The sequence below is a fragment of the Lytechinus variegatus genome, chromosome 13, assembly GCF_018143015.1.
Source record: "Lytechinus variegatus isolate NC3 chromosome 13, Lvar_3.0, whole genome shotgun sequence".
NCBI lineage: Eukaryota > Metazoa > Echinodermata > Echinoidea > Temnopleuroida > Toxopneustidae > Lytechinus > Lytechinus variegatus.
In genome coordinates this window covers 29,957,808-29,976,488 of record NC_054752.1, presented here as the reverse complement: position 1 = coordinate 29,976,488, position 18,681 = coordinate 29,957,808, and the positions used below count along the sequence as shown (strand labels likewise).

Sequence of the window (18,681 nt, the reverse complement as noted above, 5' to 3'; positions counted from 1 at the left end):
TAGAAAAAATTAGTTTGATCATGTATATTATATTTATCTTTGGTGTGCTCTTTGTTTATCTTTGCCAAATCTAGGAAATTCTACTGTTCTGAAAGGGATGCATAACTATGGGCAATGCAGATTTCATGTACAATTGCATTTATTTAGTGGCCTTTGCAGAATTTTGAATTTATTACTCAACCTTTTGAAGTGCATACAGTGCTGAATTTTATGTGAAATCTGAATAGTCAATGGTTTTGTACTTCCACTTGTGACTTCAGGCCAATATGTTGATATTCTTTACAACTCCATGCTTGAATCGCCCACCTTGAGGTTGAATACTGTATTATTGTCTACATGCAAAGTCTAGGAACGAGAAATGTTTCAGGACTTTCCACGAGTCCTGATTTTCATTCTTTTTTAAAGAAATGCTGTTATTAGATGAAGAATATAAATCTATGAATTGGAAGTCCTTTACATGTATCTTCAGATATGCAGCAAATCATACAGGGCTTTGAAGACACTGCCCATGTAAACCTGAGGTAGGTCATTGTGCCTCAAGCCTCTATGCACTACTCTTGTAAAAATTCAGGAAATCATGCCCCACCTGTAGAATCTAAAGATTTCTAACAACGAGGGCAGTCTTCAGGGTTTGCTTGACAAATTTCCATTCCAGGCTTTATATTGTACAGTATGCACATATGGGACCTGAAAGTGTTCAAGCCTCTTTTCAGGCACTGTGAGTAAAATTGACGGGCATCCCCGTTATATGAGTTCTGTCATGTAAACTTCGTCTAAATGTGAAATATTGTGTTTATGAAAGTTTTATATTTTGTTGATGGCAATAATTTTGCCCCTCAATAACAAGCTAACACCAGGGTAATATTATGCAGGCTTATGTGCTATACTGTATTATGTACACGTCGTACATTTTTTTGGGTTCAACCGAGAACTCGTGAATTATCCTATTAATAATTATTTTATCAAGACTTCTGGTTTAAATAGTTAGTGCCTAAACTGCCTGAGCTCGGCATTGTCAAAACTAAGAATTTTTTAACCTTTAGAAAGAAGGGAAATGCTTTAATGCATAAAGAAAAAGGGTTATTTATTGACCAGAAATGACCACAAATGTAAATTTGAGAAAACTTTGTTGGAAAAAAGAAATATACTGCCCTGATTGTGTAGGCCAAGGAACTTTTTAAGATTTATTTCAGCCACCATGTCTTAATAATAAACATGAAAATGATGAAATTGTTCCATTTCGTTGCAATAATACCTATATTCTCTTTTCTCTATGCAAATCTTGATCTCTACATTTATATTTCATTTAGTCTATGCAACATGTGTTCCTCTTGATACCCTTTGAAATGAATGTGTGCTATTTTAAATGTAAAGTGTTTCAAGGTAATATTTGATTCCCAAGGAGATATTCTGATGCGATGAATCCTATGTTAAAAGAAGAATAGTATTGCTACTTCTTTACTTTCACAAGGACTTTAATGGGATTCTTCTCCCATGCAAGTTCAGATAAGCTTATGCCATGTCCAACTTGAATTGAGTGTGATCATATTTCTTCTTTTGCACAAGTTTTCCACCTTCATTATTTGGTCTCTGGTTATCTAGAGTTCACCTTTGTCCAATATCATTTTCCATCCAAGTTCACCAAAGTTACCTCAAGTATGACATCCTTGGTCAATGTAGATTATAACATTTGTTTTCTTTACTCGGAGTATTATTGTCTCCTAACTGGAGTCACACATCAGATGCCTGTTGGATAAAAGAAAAGCTTGCAATTTTTTGGCCAGAGTCTTTAAATGTGTTAAGTGTCAATGACATTGGTTTGTTTGTCAGAGTTTTTTTTATATATAGCAAAAGTTTACTGCAACAGGCCCCAGGGGTGTTGTTGAGCAGGCCTCGAGACCAGATTTTTCTGGCCCTGGTATCGACCCTAGTCACATGTTCAAAGTCTGTGGGAGAGGGTTTTCTCCAGCAGCCTCGGAAGTACAGGCCCTCACAACATCCCTGTCAATCACTTCATGAAGCATCAATCTCTTTGATTCTTGTTAACCGACAAGCTTTATTAGGTACTCATATGCTTGCGTATGCAAAATTTTAAAATCACATTGAAAAATGTTTAATGAAATGTTCATCTGGGTAGATAATTATTAGTTTATGCTTCAGCCTCGAGATGATTTTCTTTGAAATGTGATTTTCCAAAGGTTTTGTAGCTTTTCTTGAAATAATGTTTTTATGATATTTACTGGATTTACTTAAAAATTTTCACCTTTTTATTTGTATTGAATAGTATTATATCATTTGGATTGCATCTGATATTGAGTAGTTCCCAAATCTAAATCATTTTTCTTTGCATCACTTGAAAAAAAAATGAGGGGTTGCCAATTTGCCATCACCCCTTCCACTTTGTCCGGACGCCTGTGGATTCATTCTTTGTATGATTGATTACAAAGGCCTTTTTATGACACTATCATTGGTGGAGCAAATCTCTGTTAAAGAAATTGAGAATGTAACTTTGAATGCAACCATTTGGGGTTTACTTCCTTGATCACTTTAAAGTCCATTGTGCCAGCAAATTATTGCAGCTTGTACTTTGTAGTTTATCACCTTGACTATATGTGTATTCTCATGCAAAAATGCATTTTGCACTATAATATATGCCTTTATCTTAGCTATTTGAATATATTTATATGCAAATTTTATCAGCCTTAGTCGTGTTTGAGTGTTTAATATATGCATCACATTCCACTTTTCTATAATATTTAGTTTGTATACTATACTGCAGGAAAATCAACAAATATATATGTAAAACAGTGTATTCAAAGTTCTGTAATTTTAGTGTTTTTAGAGGTATATCACATTCCAATATAATATTAAAGTGATTGGTTAACATTGGTTTGACTTTTAAAAAATCTGAGCTAGGTCACACTTGTCACCTGTGTCTGTGATATGTTACAAAAATGATGCCCAGAAAAAATTGCATTTGAAAATAATTATTAAGTGCTTCAAAAATTGAAATATTAAGTGACCGGAAACACCATCTTAATTTCATCCCATACACTTATGTGTACTATTTAGGTGTCTATAAGACGCCTATTTACAAACTTGGGGTTTGCCTTGTAGTTTTAGCTTTTCATTCCCAATAATGGTTGTTTTCAGGGTTTATTAGTTCTAATACATGGACTTGTGCACATGTTTCATCTTGGTTTGAGAATTTTTTTAAATCGGCAGCTCACAAAGTTAAGCAATACCTTTAAGTAAAATGTACTGCATTAAACTCAATACCTACTTAAATGTTTTCGAAGCTGTGTATTTTATTTCAAATGTGCTTTGTCTACAAAAATGAGTTACATGCATATAATAGAGACTATATAACCTTGCATTGAAATAAAAATGTAATGATTACAGTGAATATTTGGCTCTGTATCTGTTTTTCTGTTGTGAAATATCCAACTGCCTCTTCCATCAATATAATAAGATATTTGGCACAATGATAATAATAATTTGAATTATCTGGAACACAATTTAAAAACAGAATCTCATCTTGAATTTCTGTGATCAAGAGAAAAATAAGAAAGGCAATTCTGAAAGGAATAAGAAAATTATGGCCGTTTCTTTATTTTGTTAAGTGACCATTAAGACTGTAAATCCACCTCTTTGGGGTGGTAAGTAAAAAAAATGATATCTTGGTACGTTCATCAAAATTAGCCAGTATTCATTTACAATATAAACAAAATATGATTTTACTTCTAAATTATGAAAATATATGTAGGAAAATCTTTTATTTCCTTGAAATTCTGTTTCATTATTAAATAAGTCACATTTTTCATTCAACTATGTTGGAAAATGACATTCTCTTTCAATTTAAGCCAAAGCAATAAATAGGCCTATGTTTTTGTATAATGTAAGAAAGGTGGGTCTAGAAGAGAAGGGTAGAAGTGAGACCAAAACAAGATTGAAGCTGCAACCGAAACAGAATTAAATAAATCATTAGGCTAACCTTTCTCTGGATCAAATATTCTGAAAGAATTGTTGTAGACAACTGTTGGTCCATATTCCTGATAATCCTTTTTCGTAATCCACATTCCTCTATAATTAGATAATGAGGCGAGGATTGAACCACCGATCCAAACCGACTTCCGTCGTTCGGGAGGGCAGATCACTTTCAACGTTTCCCGCGGGACACCCCGGTTCACAAGTTCCCGTTTCACGCGCTCACCGAACCCCCTGTGCATCGAGTTCCCGCCGGTTATAATCACATTCTCATATAGTGTCCTCCGGGTATCCGGGTCACAGCGTTGCAAACCACAATGCGCAATATCAGTTATTCCGGATCTGTAAGTCGATTTTGCACATTTTGCACCACCATCCGGGTTGAGCATTGTCGGTTTGAACATGGCTTCCATGCACTGAAATGTTTCCTTGCCGAGTTCGATCTCTTGGCCGTCGGGTAGTTGATAATTCTCGGTTCTTTTCTGGTTGGTTGACATTTCCCTCTCAAAGTCTTCCGCCACGTAACAGCACCTTTCCTTGATTTCTCTCACGATTTCCCGCTCAGCTGTGTGATATTTTACATAATCGTGAAAAAAAGAACATTTTTATTTTGCATCTTTTACTTTTCAATGTTTGATAGAAGTCACGTGAGTATCCTAAAAAAAATTCCAAACAATCTTAAAGGATTTTATTGGTAATGAATAATTCAATAAGAGCCCCATGTGCTATTTATCTAAAGTTATCATAAAGTTGTGCTGAAAGCACGACAATGACCCCAAATATATAGAGCTCATGGCGCACGCTTGCGCCAATAAGTTATTCCACGTCCCGTTCCACGTGTAGAGCTTATGACTTCAATTTGAATACAATCTTACCACTTGTCGAGAAAGAGTATCCCCTCTTGTTAAGTAATCTCATGAGATAATTCGTCATCTCTCTGCCTGCTAACCCGGTCCGATGCGTCGCTTCTTTCATGCAGTACCCTTCATACACCGCCAAGGTCTGCGTCACTCCCGCGCCAGTCTCGATCACAAAACCACTGACACGACCGCTAGCGTAGAGAGATAGCAGTGCGGGGTTGGCAACGTAAAATGCAGGTATCTGAAACGTCTCAAACATTATCTGTAAAAAGAAAATGAAGAGAGGGTAGCAGAAAACTAGGGGCCTTAGTATTATCACATCGGCGACATTGTTATCAATTTGTGTTTAAAATAGGACCCCTTCTTTCAGGGGGATCGATCCATTTTTCAGATTGGGGGGGCAAAATCATGAATCAATTTTCCAAAGGCGCTCGATCACACAAACACACACATATGCCTATATATGTGTACATTTATGTATATATATACACACACACACATACACACATATATATATATATACATATCTCACCACATGCCAGCAGATTAATGCGAGCGCGAAGCGCGAGCTGAAAATTTTGATATTTCGATCTGAAAAAAAATTGAGTTTAATGGACGTTTTTAATAAAGAACAAGATATATATATATCCAACAAAAGATTATTGCAAATCGAAGTGGGAGTTCTTTTGAGGTTTAGAACTGAAAACGGGACCATATTAACCCATTTAATCATGGAAAGTATGGGTTTGTGTTACAAAAATGATGCGAGCGCGAAGCGCGAGCTGAAATTTGTTGATATTCCAATATGAAAAGTGGACATTTTGAGCACGATTTTAGACAAAGAACGAGTTGTGTATCTCAATCTCGCTTGCTGATTTCTGTGTAACATTACAATCTTATTTTATTTTTAGCACATGCGGAATTATTGGGGGGGCAAAATGATATGTTTGCCCCCCCAATATTTTCATTGGTGGGGCGATCGCCCCCCCTGCCCCCCCATAATCGACGCCTCTGCGGGGCCCTTCTTTCAGTAAATCAAAATTATATAAATGTATAATTAAATAATACGAAAAAACAGGAATGGATCAAGAAAAAGAAAAGAGCTGGGCCTGATCATCTAAGAAAGAGGGACATTTTGTTATAGTAGGAGGAGGAGGAGGGACTGGAGCAAAGTATGGGTGTGGTAATTACTGCAGAATGTGACACCAATTTTTACCTAAACCTTCCTTTCCGCTGCCTTTATACCGTTCAAATTGTTAACCTCCAAATCACTGATATGTTTTTTTTTTCTGATAAGTGCAGCGAGCGAGGGAGGGAATATAGAAATCTGATCTGTTGTAAAAGTCATTTCATAATCAAATATGGGAAAGTAAAAAGTAGAATATCATGAAATATATACACTTTAATAAGTCTCCGAACTGTCAAATTTCGAAAGGAAGAGGGAGGGGGGCGCATTGGCGGCGGAAGTCAAAAAAATTAGGGGGGTGGTCTACCTGAAATTTTGTGATGGACACATGTAAAAAAAATTGACAAGAAAAAAAAGGGTCATCAACCTAAATTTCAGGGGGGGACAAGAGACATTTTAAGGGGGTCCACCAGAATTTAGGGGGGACGCAGGAAACAAAATTTACAAGCAAAAAAAGAATAAAAAAGGTTTTCAGCTAAAAATTTAGGGTGGACCGTCCCTCCCACCTCAAATTTTTCTTTGGGGATCTGTCCCCCCCATCCCCCGCCTATGGGGGGGCGTAGCGATGAAAGAAAGGGATGATGAAAATGAATTGGGTCTATGATATAATTTCTGAGAGAAGGAAAATATGTGATCAGGAATTATACCTGTGCCATCTTCTGTCTGTTATACATTGGATTTCTTGGGGGCTCTGTCATCAACACTGGATGCTCGGCGGTGTCAACCCTGAGATCAACGTCGAAAAGATAATGCCAGATCTTTTCCATATCATCCCAGTCCCTGACGATGCCGTGTTCGATAGGGTAGTTGAGACTAAGGGCTTCCCGGCGTTTGTAAATCGCGTCTCCGATAAAGGTTTCGCCTGTTCTCACACCAGAATAAGACTGTAAGACAATTCAAATTGATACAAGGGGTTCACTTTAGCCATGGAATTTTGAGAAAAAAAAGAACTTGGCAAACTCGACTTGTACCATCACATCAGCTTATCGCGTCTGGTCGGGCAATCTCACCACCCGTCCTTTCGAGAAAAGGGCCTCTTTAAATTCCCCAAAGGTCGGTTCCAGTTTACCCGACCCTGGGTATATTTCGCTTAAAATAAAACCTCGTTTTTGTATTTTGACTGGTAATTTTCCAAAAGCAAACTTTCACACTCAATAACCAAAGGAACGATACGAAAATATCGTGAAGACAAAAATCATAGATAGAACAAAGTATTTCATTAACGGAACATGTTTCAAGGAAGTTGTAAGCTCATAAATAGAATGATTTCAACGAATGTGTGTTGATATTATGAGGCTGAAGATAACGTTTGATTACTGTATTTGTCCACGGGGGGCCACTTCCATTCACGAGTGGATACCATGCGCGACCATGGGGTCTCGAAAAGCACCCTAAACACGTAATTTCCATATTCTGAAAATGCACCCCTTGACAAGTATTGGCGTGTGAAAACCTACCCTTAACAAGTATTGGAAACAAAACGATACTCTTGGCAAATATTCCCTGAAATGAACCCCTAAAAAAGTCCAGGAATGTTTTATTGTTAGGGGTCCTTCGGTCGTCGGCTTTACTTTATTTGGTTTAGTACGACCCCACCTTCTACACCTCGCGCAAATCGGACTCTAAACACGTAGTGTTGGGGCAAAAAGGACATTCTTTATAAAACATTAAATTGTGTTTTATCATCCCCGCAAATTCGACCCTAAACACGTAATTTTCCTAGCGAAATAGATACCCTTTTTCATTATTTAGTGTGTTTTTGACATCCTTATCACGTTACGTACGTAACGTGCCCTATCGTGAAAAAGACATCCTTTTTACATGTTTTTTTTGGTCGCACATGGTATCCACTCGTCAATGTAAGTGCCCCCCCCCCGGGTATTTGTATAACATGTTCCGTTCACCAAAATGTTATGTTCATTATTAGTATATTTAATCTACCTTTTTATATCTCCCGACTCTTGATGGTAGAACAGCTCGGCATGTCTTGTCCCCGGCGAATCCTGCCTGCATAACACCAGTCCCGTTGTCGACCACCAGTGCGTCTGGACCGTCATCATCGTCGTCGTCATAACCACTCATCTTCGACTCGCTCTTAATTAAAAGAAGGGAGTATTTCAACACAGTGACCCGGACAAAGTGCTCACAAACTGTAGCTTACACTTTTACTTGATTATGTCGGGATAGGGAAGAAGTATTTAGGCATTCCAGGAAGAGTCGGTTAGTGTCATCTGTACTTTTCGCATATACTACTGCAGGGGCGGATCCAGCCTTCGCCAATAGGGGGGGGGGAGTTTTTTTTCCAGTCATATTTTCCCCGATCGGCCGCTTGAAGATGATTTTGTTTGTTTAATTGAAGAGGTAGTCCTAATAGTCACTTCTTAGCTTTATTCTTGTAAATCAACATAAATTTATAATATCATAATTTTCTTCTGTCATCCACTTTAAATATTTTCAAAACTAGACTGGACAAACACTGGTCCTCCATGCACCAAATTCTTCCATGAATATCCACCCTCCACACACGTTTAGTTGTTTTCGAAGACCAGTTTAAGTAACCTCGAAGGAATGATCGGAAGCACTACAGGACTACCTACCTCTTCCGTACAACGACGATGATGATGATGATGATCTTTATTTATATAATATGCGAGCGCGAATTTTTTAAAATTTCAATTATATGTATTTTTCCCCCCAAATTTGAACATTCTGGGCAATGTTTGCTATGAATGCAATGTATGCAACGAAATGATTACTACGAACGCGAAGCGCGAGCATAACTTTTAAATCGAATTTGTAAATCACACAAAATAATGAAAGTTCAATTTCCGAGGTGTAATATGTTTTGTATATTGACTTTCAACCTAAAATAACTTAACAGGCAATGCTAGCGCGAAGCGCGAGCGAACATTTTGTTTGGTGACACGATTTTTATCTTTTAAGTCTTCCCCTCATCTCATTTTATTTACTAGTCTTTCTCTTCTTCTCTTTTTCTCCTCTCTTTTCCCTCCCCCTTTTTTCTTTCCTTTTTCTTCTTTTGTTGCTCCGCCAATAGGCCTATGAGGGACCAGGCCCATCAAAATCACAATGGACAGCGGAGAGGCTTTCGTTGAAAGTTGGTGAACCAGGGGCCCGTTGCAGAAAGAGTTGCAATCAATCGCAACTCTAAAGATCATGCGCAGCTTGATATTCAACCAATCAACAGCGCGCATTCGGGACTTGCGATTGATTTTTTGACTTGCGTTTAAACGCAACTCTTTCTGCAACGGGCCCCAGGACAGCATCGGAATCGGTTATGGGTATAACCGAGGTTAATTTAATTCCAATTAAGAATTTTTTTCAGGAAGCAAATTACCTCTTGGGGTTCAGGGCCCGTATTCCATAAACGAGATAAGATTTTTGCTTAAGTCTTAGCAATTTGTCTTAGCATTTTGCTTGTCTAAGAAATCTTCCCTAGCGATATTCCATAAACTTAAGACATTTGTCTCAAGTCAGGCGATATGGCTAAGCCAAAGTCTCAAATTATATGACCTTCAGTGACCTTCTTAATGATAAATTGCTGCAGAGGTCACTGCAACAAACTTGCAAAAATGTGACTAAAGTTGTTTTTTCTTAAAAAATTGGATTTTATTGAAACTAATTACAACTATTGTAGTAAGAGAAGAGCATTCATCACACATATATGGTAAGAATTTTTAATTCAACTTATCTATATTTTTGTTAATTAACAAAACATTTCAATCCCAAACCGAGTGACTTGCACAGTTTTTTTGTGTATCAGTCCCATATATTACTTTTCATGTATTGTTTGTCAAAATATAAATTGAATATATTCCTCTCGACATCTTTACTCTATTAACTTCAGTTTAAGTAGACATAGGCCCCCTAAGAGAAAACTTTTGTAACTTTTAAGACTAGTCTTGGGTCTAACATTAGGCCTAGATGTAGCCTAGGCCCAATTAGATCTATAATATCCGTCTGTTTGGAGGAGAATTAAACATTGTTTTTTACTTTTTTTAACGTTTTTATGAAGGCTGCAAAACGTAACTTTGTTAGTCTAGTAGTGGCATGCCTAGTGGAGCAACCGAGACTGAAGCTATATAACAATACATCATATACTGTAGGCCTAGACCTATATTAGTATTGGTCTAGGCCAGAACAACATTCAGGACTTAGGCCTTAGCCTGGCTTAGCCTTACTTAGGAGTGATTAGGACAGGGATAATTTTACATGTAGGACTAGATTAGATCTGACTTAGAGTTATAGGCCTAGCCCTAGACCAAAAGCTTCTGTCTCCGACTGTATTTTCAAGGTTTTTCTGCTTAACTACGAGTACGACACTCGACAGTCTAACAACATTACGTTGGCCTAGACCCTAATCTCACCAATGTGATATGACAGTAATGTCAGAAACTTTTAAATAAATTCCCAGAAACGACGGTTATTCCTATCTACAGTGCTACTGCTAGGCCTATCGCTATGCATTGCTTGCCAACTACTAGGCCTACGCCTAACCTAAACTTAGATCTAGCCTAGGCCTAGTCCTGACCTAGACATCTATGTAGATTCTAAGTAGATCTAGGCCTATAGGTCTACTTCTGTTTTAGGTCCATATGTTTGTTTGGAGGAGATATTAATTTATACATTTTGGGGAGTTAGTTTACTGTTTAGATCTAGGTTTCTAGAAAACAGGCATAAAGTAAAGCCTAGACCCTAGGCCTAGACCAACAGCTCAGTCTAGACAGGGGCCTAGATTTATATAAAAATTTACTTCAGGTCTAGGCGGCCTAGCCTATTATGGCTATACTTCTATTCATTCTAGATTCTATTTCTATAGCCTAGCCGGTAGCCCTAACGTTAGGACTGGCTGATCTCAGACTAGTCTACTGTTTGATCTAGAATCTCTAACGTAGGCCTAGGCTAGATCTAGACGAAAAATAAGACTAAAAAAGCTAGACCCTATCTAGATCTAGTAGAAGTAGAACTATATCAATCTAGGTGTTCATAGTTATAGGTCGAGATTTAGAGTAGAGACTTGTAGACTCTATCAAAATATAGATTCTAGTTCTGAAAAATAGTAAATGTAGGCTAGTCTAGATCTATTCATCTAACATTAGGCCTGAAAAAGCAAGTATGCTAGGGATCCAGCATTAAGTTGAATCCACCCAAATGTGAATTTCTTCTTTTTGGCTCTAAAGTACCGGTACATCTTAGTAAAATCCACATCGACTCAATCTCATTTTTTGGCCTCACTGTAAATCTGTCAAGTTCTTGTCGCAATCTCGGTATAGTTTTTGATTCTCACATGTCTAATCACATTTCTTTTATTGTAGATCAGTTCGCTACCAATTGCGAAATATTGGTTTTATTAGGAAATACTTGTCTCGACCGGCCACAGAAAAATTGGTTCATTCAACAAATTTTCCAATATAGACTATGTCTTGCAGATCTATACCTCAAAATCAATGTGTGAGCCAACTTTTATAAGAATTGGTTGAAAAATAAAAAGGGTTTCAAACCACAAGATTTTCACCTAATTTCATTATATAATATGTTGTTACCTTGGCAACACAATTTCTGATACAGACAAAAAATATTCTTGCACATTTTTAACTCAAGACTGATGTGTGTGCCAAATTTCATGAGCATTGGTTGAAAAAGATGAAGGAGTTCGAACTACAAGATTTTCGTTAAATAATATGTTATTACCATGGCAACACGATTTTTTATATAGGCATAAAATATGTTTTGCACATCTTCACATCAAGACTAAGGTTTGTGCCACATTTCACGAAAATTGGTTAAAAACTGAGGAAGTAGTTGGAACAGCAAGATTTTATACATAATTTTTGCCATTATATACCGTTACCATGGCAACACATTTTCTGACACATGCATTAATGTTTCTTGCACATCTTTCCTTAAACCCAATGTGTGAGCCAACTTTCATGAGAATCGGTAGAAAATTAATGAAGTATTTTAAACGGTAAAATTTTGGCCATAATATATTGTTACCATGGCAACACAATTTCTGAAAAAGAAAAACATCTTCCACCTCCTTACCTTAAGACCAATGTGTGTTCAAAATTTCATGAAAATCGGTTTAAAAAATGAGGCAGGAGCTCGAAATGCAATATAGGTATAAATTCTAAAATTTTGTTGGCTGAATTACCTTGAAACTAATACAATTAAGACAACTCACAGCTGTCTTAAAGTTAGGGCTAAATTCTTAGCCATGTTGTATTTATGAAATACAGAATCTGCATTTTTAAGAAAAGTTACTTAGCCATTCATCCTATATCTGTCTTAGTTGCGCAAAACCTCTTAGCCAAATTCTAAGACAAAATTCTTAGCCAATTCTTTATGAAATACGCGTTTTGGCTAAGACTTTTGTCTTAGACAGAAAAATAAGACAAAATGCTTAGATTTTTTACTTAAGGCGTTAAGCATGCTTATCTCGTTTATGGAATACCTCTTGGGGTTCAGAGCTATAAGTGGAAGGGATGACAGCACATGCCTGAAATAAATGTACATTATCTTGAAGACCGCGACGTTATCGTCGGTAAGAACATTAATTTTCGTCAATTTCAATATTCAATATTGTTTGAAAATCAACATCACGCGCGAGATACTAACGCGCATCACTAAGACGCACATGACTTTACGCTAAAATAAGGCATCTTTGAAGCGCAACATCCATCTCCATCCATCTCATCAGGTCGGGTCATTGTGACGTCATCGGTATGCCAGGGCCTAAGAAAAATCAATCCATAACGTTCGAAGATTTCATTGAAATCAAGTCTGAACTTCAAAAACTAAACAAAACTCTGACATCACAACTGAATGAAATAAAATCTGGTCAAGATGAGCTTCGAAAATCTGCTGAGTTCTTTAGCGATAAAGTGGATGAGCTCACCTGCGAGGTGAAAAGACTGAGTAGTGAGAATGCTTCCATGAAGAGAGAAAATGAGCAACTGAAAGCAAAGATGACGACACTTGAACACCAGGTGAATGAATTTGATCAATATCATAGAAGGATCAACTTAGAAGTGGCAGGTGTTCCTGAGAAGGAAGGTGAGAATGTGAGAGAGGCTGTCCTTCACGTCATGAAGAAAATTTCACCAGAGGTATCCAACGACGACATTGATGTGACACATCGACTTGGTCAGAGGAGAGAAGATGGTCCAGCCAGACCAATCATCGTTCGATTCACAACCAGGAGGATGAGGGATACTCTATACTCAGGCCGTAAAAAACTGAGGGAAACATCAACCCGTCAACTGGGATTCTCAAGAGATAAAGGAAAGGTGTTCCTCAACGAAAATCTAGCCCCAGCTAAGAAGTCTCTCCTAAAGAAAGCGAATGACGAGAGGAAGAAGGCGGGATACAAGTTCTTATGGACAACGAATGGCACCATTCTGGTGAGGAAGAGCCCGAATGTTCCACCGGTTGCTATTCATCGAGAAGAGGATCTGAACAAAATTAAGTAAAACTCTCTTACGCATATGTATATATTGTTCATGTTTTATGTAAATAATGATTGACTTTGATATGATTACGAATATTTCAAATGATTCCAATGATTTTATTTATGATATTGGTGTAAATAATGATGAACTTAAAATTGAGTTAGATCCCAATGATGAGGCTTCGAGTGCCATTTCCTCAAACTACTACACTCAGGCTTCAGCCAAAAACATTTTCAAAGGTTTACCTTCTTCCTGCTTGTCTATTTTGCATCTTAATATCAGAAGCCTTAACAAGAATTTTGAGCAATTTCGCTTATTTTTAGATAACTCAGGTGTTTCCCAAAATACAGTAATAGGTTTAACTGAGACATGGCTGTCAGATAAATGTATTAATATGAATGCACTCCCAGGTTATGATATACTTACAAATAATCGTGTTGATAAAATTGGTGGTGGTGTTGCAATTTTTGTGCCGAGTCAATTTGAGTATGTTATTATTGAAGACATGAATTTAATGAATGAAACTGCAGAAACTTTATTCATTGAAATTAGTGATCGTGATAACAGAAAAACTGTATTGGGAGTTGTTTATAAGCCCCCTCGCAGCAATAGTGCTGATTTTCTAGAAACTTTGAATAATTTACTACATTATCATTTTGTTCAAAACAAAAGATGTATCATAATGGGAGATTTTAATTATGACCTGTTAGCGAGTGATACTAATATTTTTGCAAATGACTTTTTAGAGACATTCCTTTCTGCCTCATTTTTGCCACTTATTTCTAGACCCACTAGAATTACTAATACTTCCGCAACTCTGATTGACAATTTTTTCTCCAATATTCGTTCAGAATTTAAAGCTGGTATAATTATCTCAGACATGTCTGATCATTTCCCAATTTTCATGTATTGTTCTAATCAATATCAGCCAAACAACTATCCAGATAATGTACCTAAGAGGCGTGTATACAGTGATCTAAATATATCTCGTTTGAAACAGAGTTTAGAAGAAGAAACTTGGGATGATGTATTTAGTACAGAATGTGTTGACGAGTCCTACGAAACATTTATTGATATCTTCATGAGTCATGTTAATGAAAATATTCCTTTTACAAAGCCCAAGTCCAAAAATTATAAAAGATCACCTAGATTACCTTGGATAACGAATTCAATTCTTCGTTCAATAAATAAAAAAAATAGATTATACTATAAATATATATCAAGACTAACTGAAAATACTCGGAGCCAATATACCAATTATAAGAATATACTAACAGGGGTCATCCGTACTGCCAAAAAGGCATATTACAATGTTCAATTTAATCAATGCAAGAATGATCTTAAAAAAACATGGAAATTGATCAATTCTACCATCAATAATGGACCAAAGTTTTCAAAGATAACTAAGCTTATGCATAATGATTCTATTATTGAAGATAAAGTTCAGATGGCAAATATTTTCAATAATTATTTTTCACAAATTGGATTTGAGCTCTCTAGAAGTATACCAACAAATTCCCATTCATTTCATCAATATCTGGGAGATAGAAATCAAAGTTCTATGTTTTTTTCTCCTACGAACGCACAGGAGATAATTAAAATTATATCTAGCCTAAAATTAAATAAAAGTGCAGGATTCGATAACATTGATAGCATCCTTCTACAGAAAACTATGAATTATATAATTGACCCTCTTATTTATATATTCAATTTGTCATTATCATCGGGAAATATTCCAAAATCAATGAAAATTTCTAAGATAATACCAGTCTTCAAAAAGGGTGACAGTTCTTTAGCAAGTAACTACAGACCCATTTCATTGCTTACAAACTTATCTAAAATTCTTGAAAAATTGGTTCACATACGAACCATATGTTTTTTTAAAAAACACAACATCCTATCCGATACTCAATTTGGTTTCCGAGAAAAGAGTAGCACTTCCCATGCAATACTTTCTTTAGTTCAAACAGTTGCCAAAGCTTATGACAAGTCTGCGAATACGATTGGTATGTTCTTAGATTTTTCTAAAGCATTCGATACAGTTGATCATAATATTCTCCTTTATAAACTTTCTCATTATGGAATTAGAGGGGAACCACTAAAGTGGTTCAAGAATTATCTAACCGGGCGTTCACAGTTCGTTTCACTTGATGGTAATATTTCTGAACGTAAACCTGTTCTTTGTGGAGTTCCACAGGGCAGCATTCTTGGCCCACTTTTGTTCATTACTTATATAAATGATATTGATATGTCATCAAGATTGCTTCAATTTATACTTTTCGCTGATGACTCTAATATATTTCTATCACACCCCGACCCAGATCAATTGACGCAAATATTCAATGACGAACTAAAAAATGTTTCTAAATGGATAACAGCTAACAAACTCTCTCTTAACCTAGCAAAAACTAGCTACATGCTATTTAGCAACAAGATTACGACTGTACCAAAAGATGTAATTTTAAATGATACTGTTATTCAAAGAGTGCGATCTACTAAATTTTTGGGACTGTTCATTGACGATAAACTTTCTTGGAAAACACATATTGATAATATTTGTAAAATCATTGCTCGCAATATTGGTGTCATTAGAAAATTAAGTCACTTCTTACCCCATTATATTTTGTTATCATTATATTCAACGTTAATTTTACCTTATCTGAATTACGGAGTTGTTGCATGGGGTAACGCAGCGAATTCTCAAATTAATAGACTTTTTATATTACAAAAAAGAGCGATTCGTATTATTAGTCATGCAGAATTCAGGGCACATACAAATATTCTGTTTTTGAAAAATAAAGTCTCGAAGGTTAAAGATTTATATTCTTTTCAACTCGGACAGTTAATGTACAAGTTTATTAATAAACAATTACCGTTACCTTTTAATAATATGTTTGTAAAAAATAATACAATTCATAAGCACTTTACTCGCCAGGCGAGTTCCTTTCATTTACCTCTGAATAGAACATCGTTTGCACAGAAGACATTTGTTTTTACTGGTCCAAAATTATGGAATTCTTTTTCAAAGGATATTATACAATGTAATTCAATACAAAATTTCAAAGGAAAACTGAAAAAATATCTTCTGGATTCATATTAGATTATCGTTTTTTTTCCACAAAGTTATGTAACTCAGAACTTAATATGTAAATGTGTTTATTAATTTCTCTTTGTATATATGTTTAATCGTTTTATGATTTCTGTATACAGTGTATACTGATTAATTAATTTTTATTTTTATTTATTTTATTTTTGTTTATTTTTTATTCATTGTATTATGTATTGTTTATTTCTTTATTTTATCATATTTTTATTCATGAAATCTACTTATGAAAGGGGGCCTTCACCCTACAAGCTCTGCTTTTTAGTTGGTCTCCTTCTCTTTCGATTTCATAGCATTATTGTATTATAGAAATGATTTATGTATTATATTTTGTAAATATGTCTATTGAACTATCATTGTAAATGTAAAAAGATTGAAAGAGAATAAATGAATTGAAATCATTGAAATCATTATTGAACAATTATAGATTCGATTTCCGGCTCCTGGTGGGGGGGGGGGGGCTGGGCAGATTCATAGGCCACATTTACAGTACATTGATATAGACAATAGTAAATCTATTGAGTTAAAAAGGTTTACCTGATCTAAATATCGGCCCACTGCAGAAGGAATAATCACTTTTGGCTCGTCATCGCCTGCAAACCCATACTTAACGTGTCCCGAACCAATGTCGACAACGATAGCGGGCCAATCGTCGTCTTCGTCAATGTATGCCATCATGACATCGTGAGCTGAAATAAAGATTGGTCATGTGATTACATTATTCGGCAAGTTGTATGAATATTGCTTTCCTGTGAAATGAAAAACACAAGGCAATCTGGAGAAAAAAATGCCAACTTATGATAATACTTTCATTAATTCATATATTTACGATTTTTGTGATATTAAGAAGAGCTATGAAGTATGAAGATCAGATACAGTAATTCCCTATTATGCCTATATATCCCCCCCCCCTCTCTCTCTCCCTCTCAATTCTTTCTTCATTTTGCGGGCCTTTTTGCTTCTTATCACAATTTCTTTTCCACATCCGGCCCCTCCCCGTGCATGCATGGCGCCCCCCAATCTCCTTTTATAGTTGAGCACTTGGTTTCATAAATTCTGATAAGCATAATTACAGTCATATTCGAGTAATGGTATCATGTTCTGGTTTATTTTGGAACAGCTCAAAGTCAATTAATCGAAGGCGGTATTTTACCCTTTTCTCTTTTGCTGTCAGTTTTCAAACATTCTTGCAGTATCATTACCCGAGGCTGAATTAAACCTAAACTTCCGTTTTCGGCAGAGTTTATATATCATATCATACCGGCGGCTTTGGCGTTTGAATACTTTGACATCATGCTAATTATCATCATTGTAAATCAGGATTAGGAAATGAACAATTTCCCTTTCCTATATGGGCTTCCAACATGACCTTGACACAAATATACCTGGAAAAATAAAACACCAACACGGACGAAATATATATGTTTCTCCAATAGGCGGCCTATATACTCAACTGTTTACAGAAGAATGATCTGTGGCATAGTGCCATCTAACCATATCATATTCTTCTTGATCTCCCGCTTGATCAAAGCCTATACTAACGTGTCATTTACTGCTCCTTAGTTGTTGTATCGTGTTATTTATATACCGCTGAGTGCAGGCCTCTATAACAAACGACAAGGTTTCACCTGCGAATGAATAGACATGAATAACTCTAATGGTATAGGCTACAATAGAGCGTACCCATGCTGATCAGTTGAATGAATAACCATATACTGTGTTTGTACAGTGAGCATCTACTGACCCATATACATATGTCATAATACTTCACACCGATTTTCAACTTATATACAAATCTACTTGTATATCTTGTAAAACGTGACGTATATGCGTATAATTACCTTCAAAGTGTCTTGGCATCTACGTTCAGTCCATATTCCTTTCCGAATCTGCAAAGCCCGCTACGCTGACAGTAATTAAGCAGAGCTGAAAAACCCTGCAGGTCAAATTAATATAGACCTAGAGTATTTAAAGGGGTGGTCCGGGCTGAAAATGTCCATAGCCTAATAGATAGAGTAGAATTCACTGAGCAAAATACTGAAAATTTCATCAAAATCGGTCAACAAATAATAAATA

General features: G+C 36.1%; 1 protein-coding gene across 3 annotated transcripts; it reads right to left on the bottom strand.

Annotated features, from left to right (window-relative positions):
- Positions 1-3,439: 3,439 nt before the first annotated feature.
- On the bottom strand, positions 3,440-18,638 carry LOC121426296 (actin-like). 3 transcript variants are annotated; one of them, XM_041622537.1, is made up of 6 exons: positions 18,447-18,638; positions 17,143-17,294; positions 7,975-8,127; positions 6,681-6,917; positions 4,863-5,109; positions 3,440-4,552 (listed from the first exon to the last, which is right to left on the bottom strand). In XM_041622537.1, exons 1-6 carry the CDS (start codon positions 18,463-18,465, stop codon positions 3,990-3,992), a joined length of 1,371 nt encoding a protein of 456 aa, XP_041478471.1. In that variant the 5' UTR covers positions 18,466-18,638; the 3' UTR covers positions 3,440-3,989. The 3 variants fall into 3 exon arrangements, with proteins under 3 accessions (XP_041478471.1, XP_041478472.1, XP_041478470.1); XM_041622538.1 differs by lacking the exon at positions 18,447-18,638 and adding an exon at positions 18,148-18,169; XM_041622536.1 differs by lacking the exon at positions 18,447-18,638 and adding an exon at positions 18,060-18,141.
- Positions 18,639-18,681: the final 43 nt, after the last annotated feature.

Bases quoted from the DNA above. Each gene is read 5' to 3' on its own strand.
- LOC121426296 (XM_041622536.1), bottom strand. From the start codon at position 18,102: ATGGTTAGATGGCACTATGCCACAGATCATTCTTCTGTAAACA. The intron at 17,295-18,059 runs GTTGAGTATATA...TCTTTATTTCAG, and splicing joins AGATCATTCTTCTGTAAACA to CTCACGATGTCATGATGGCA. The intron at 6,918-7,974 runs GTAGATTAAATA...ATTGTCTTACAG, and splicing joins GAGTCGGGAGATATAAAAAG to TCTTATTCTGGTGTGAGAAC.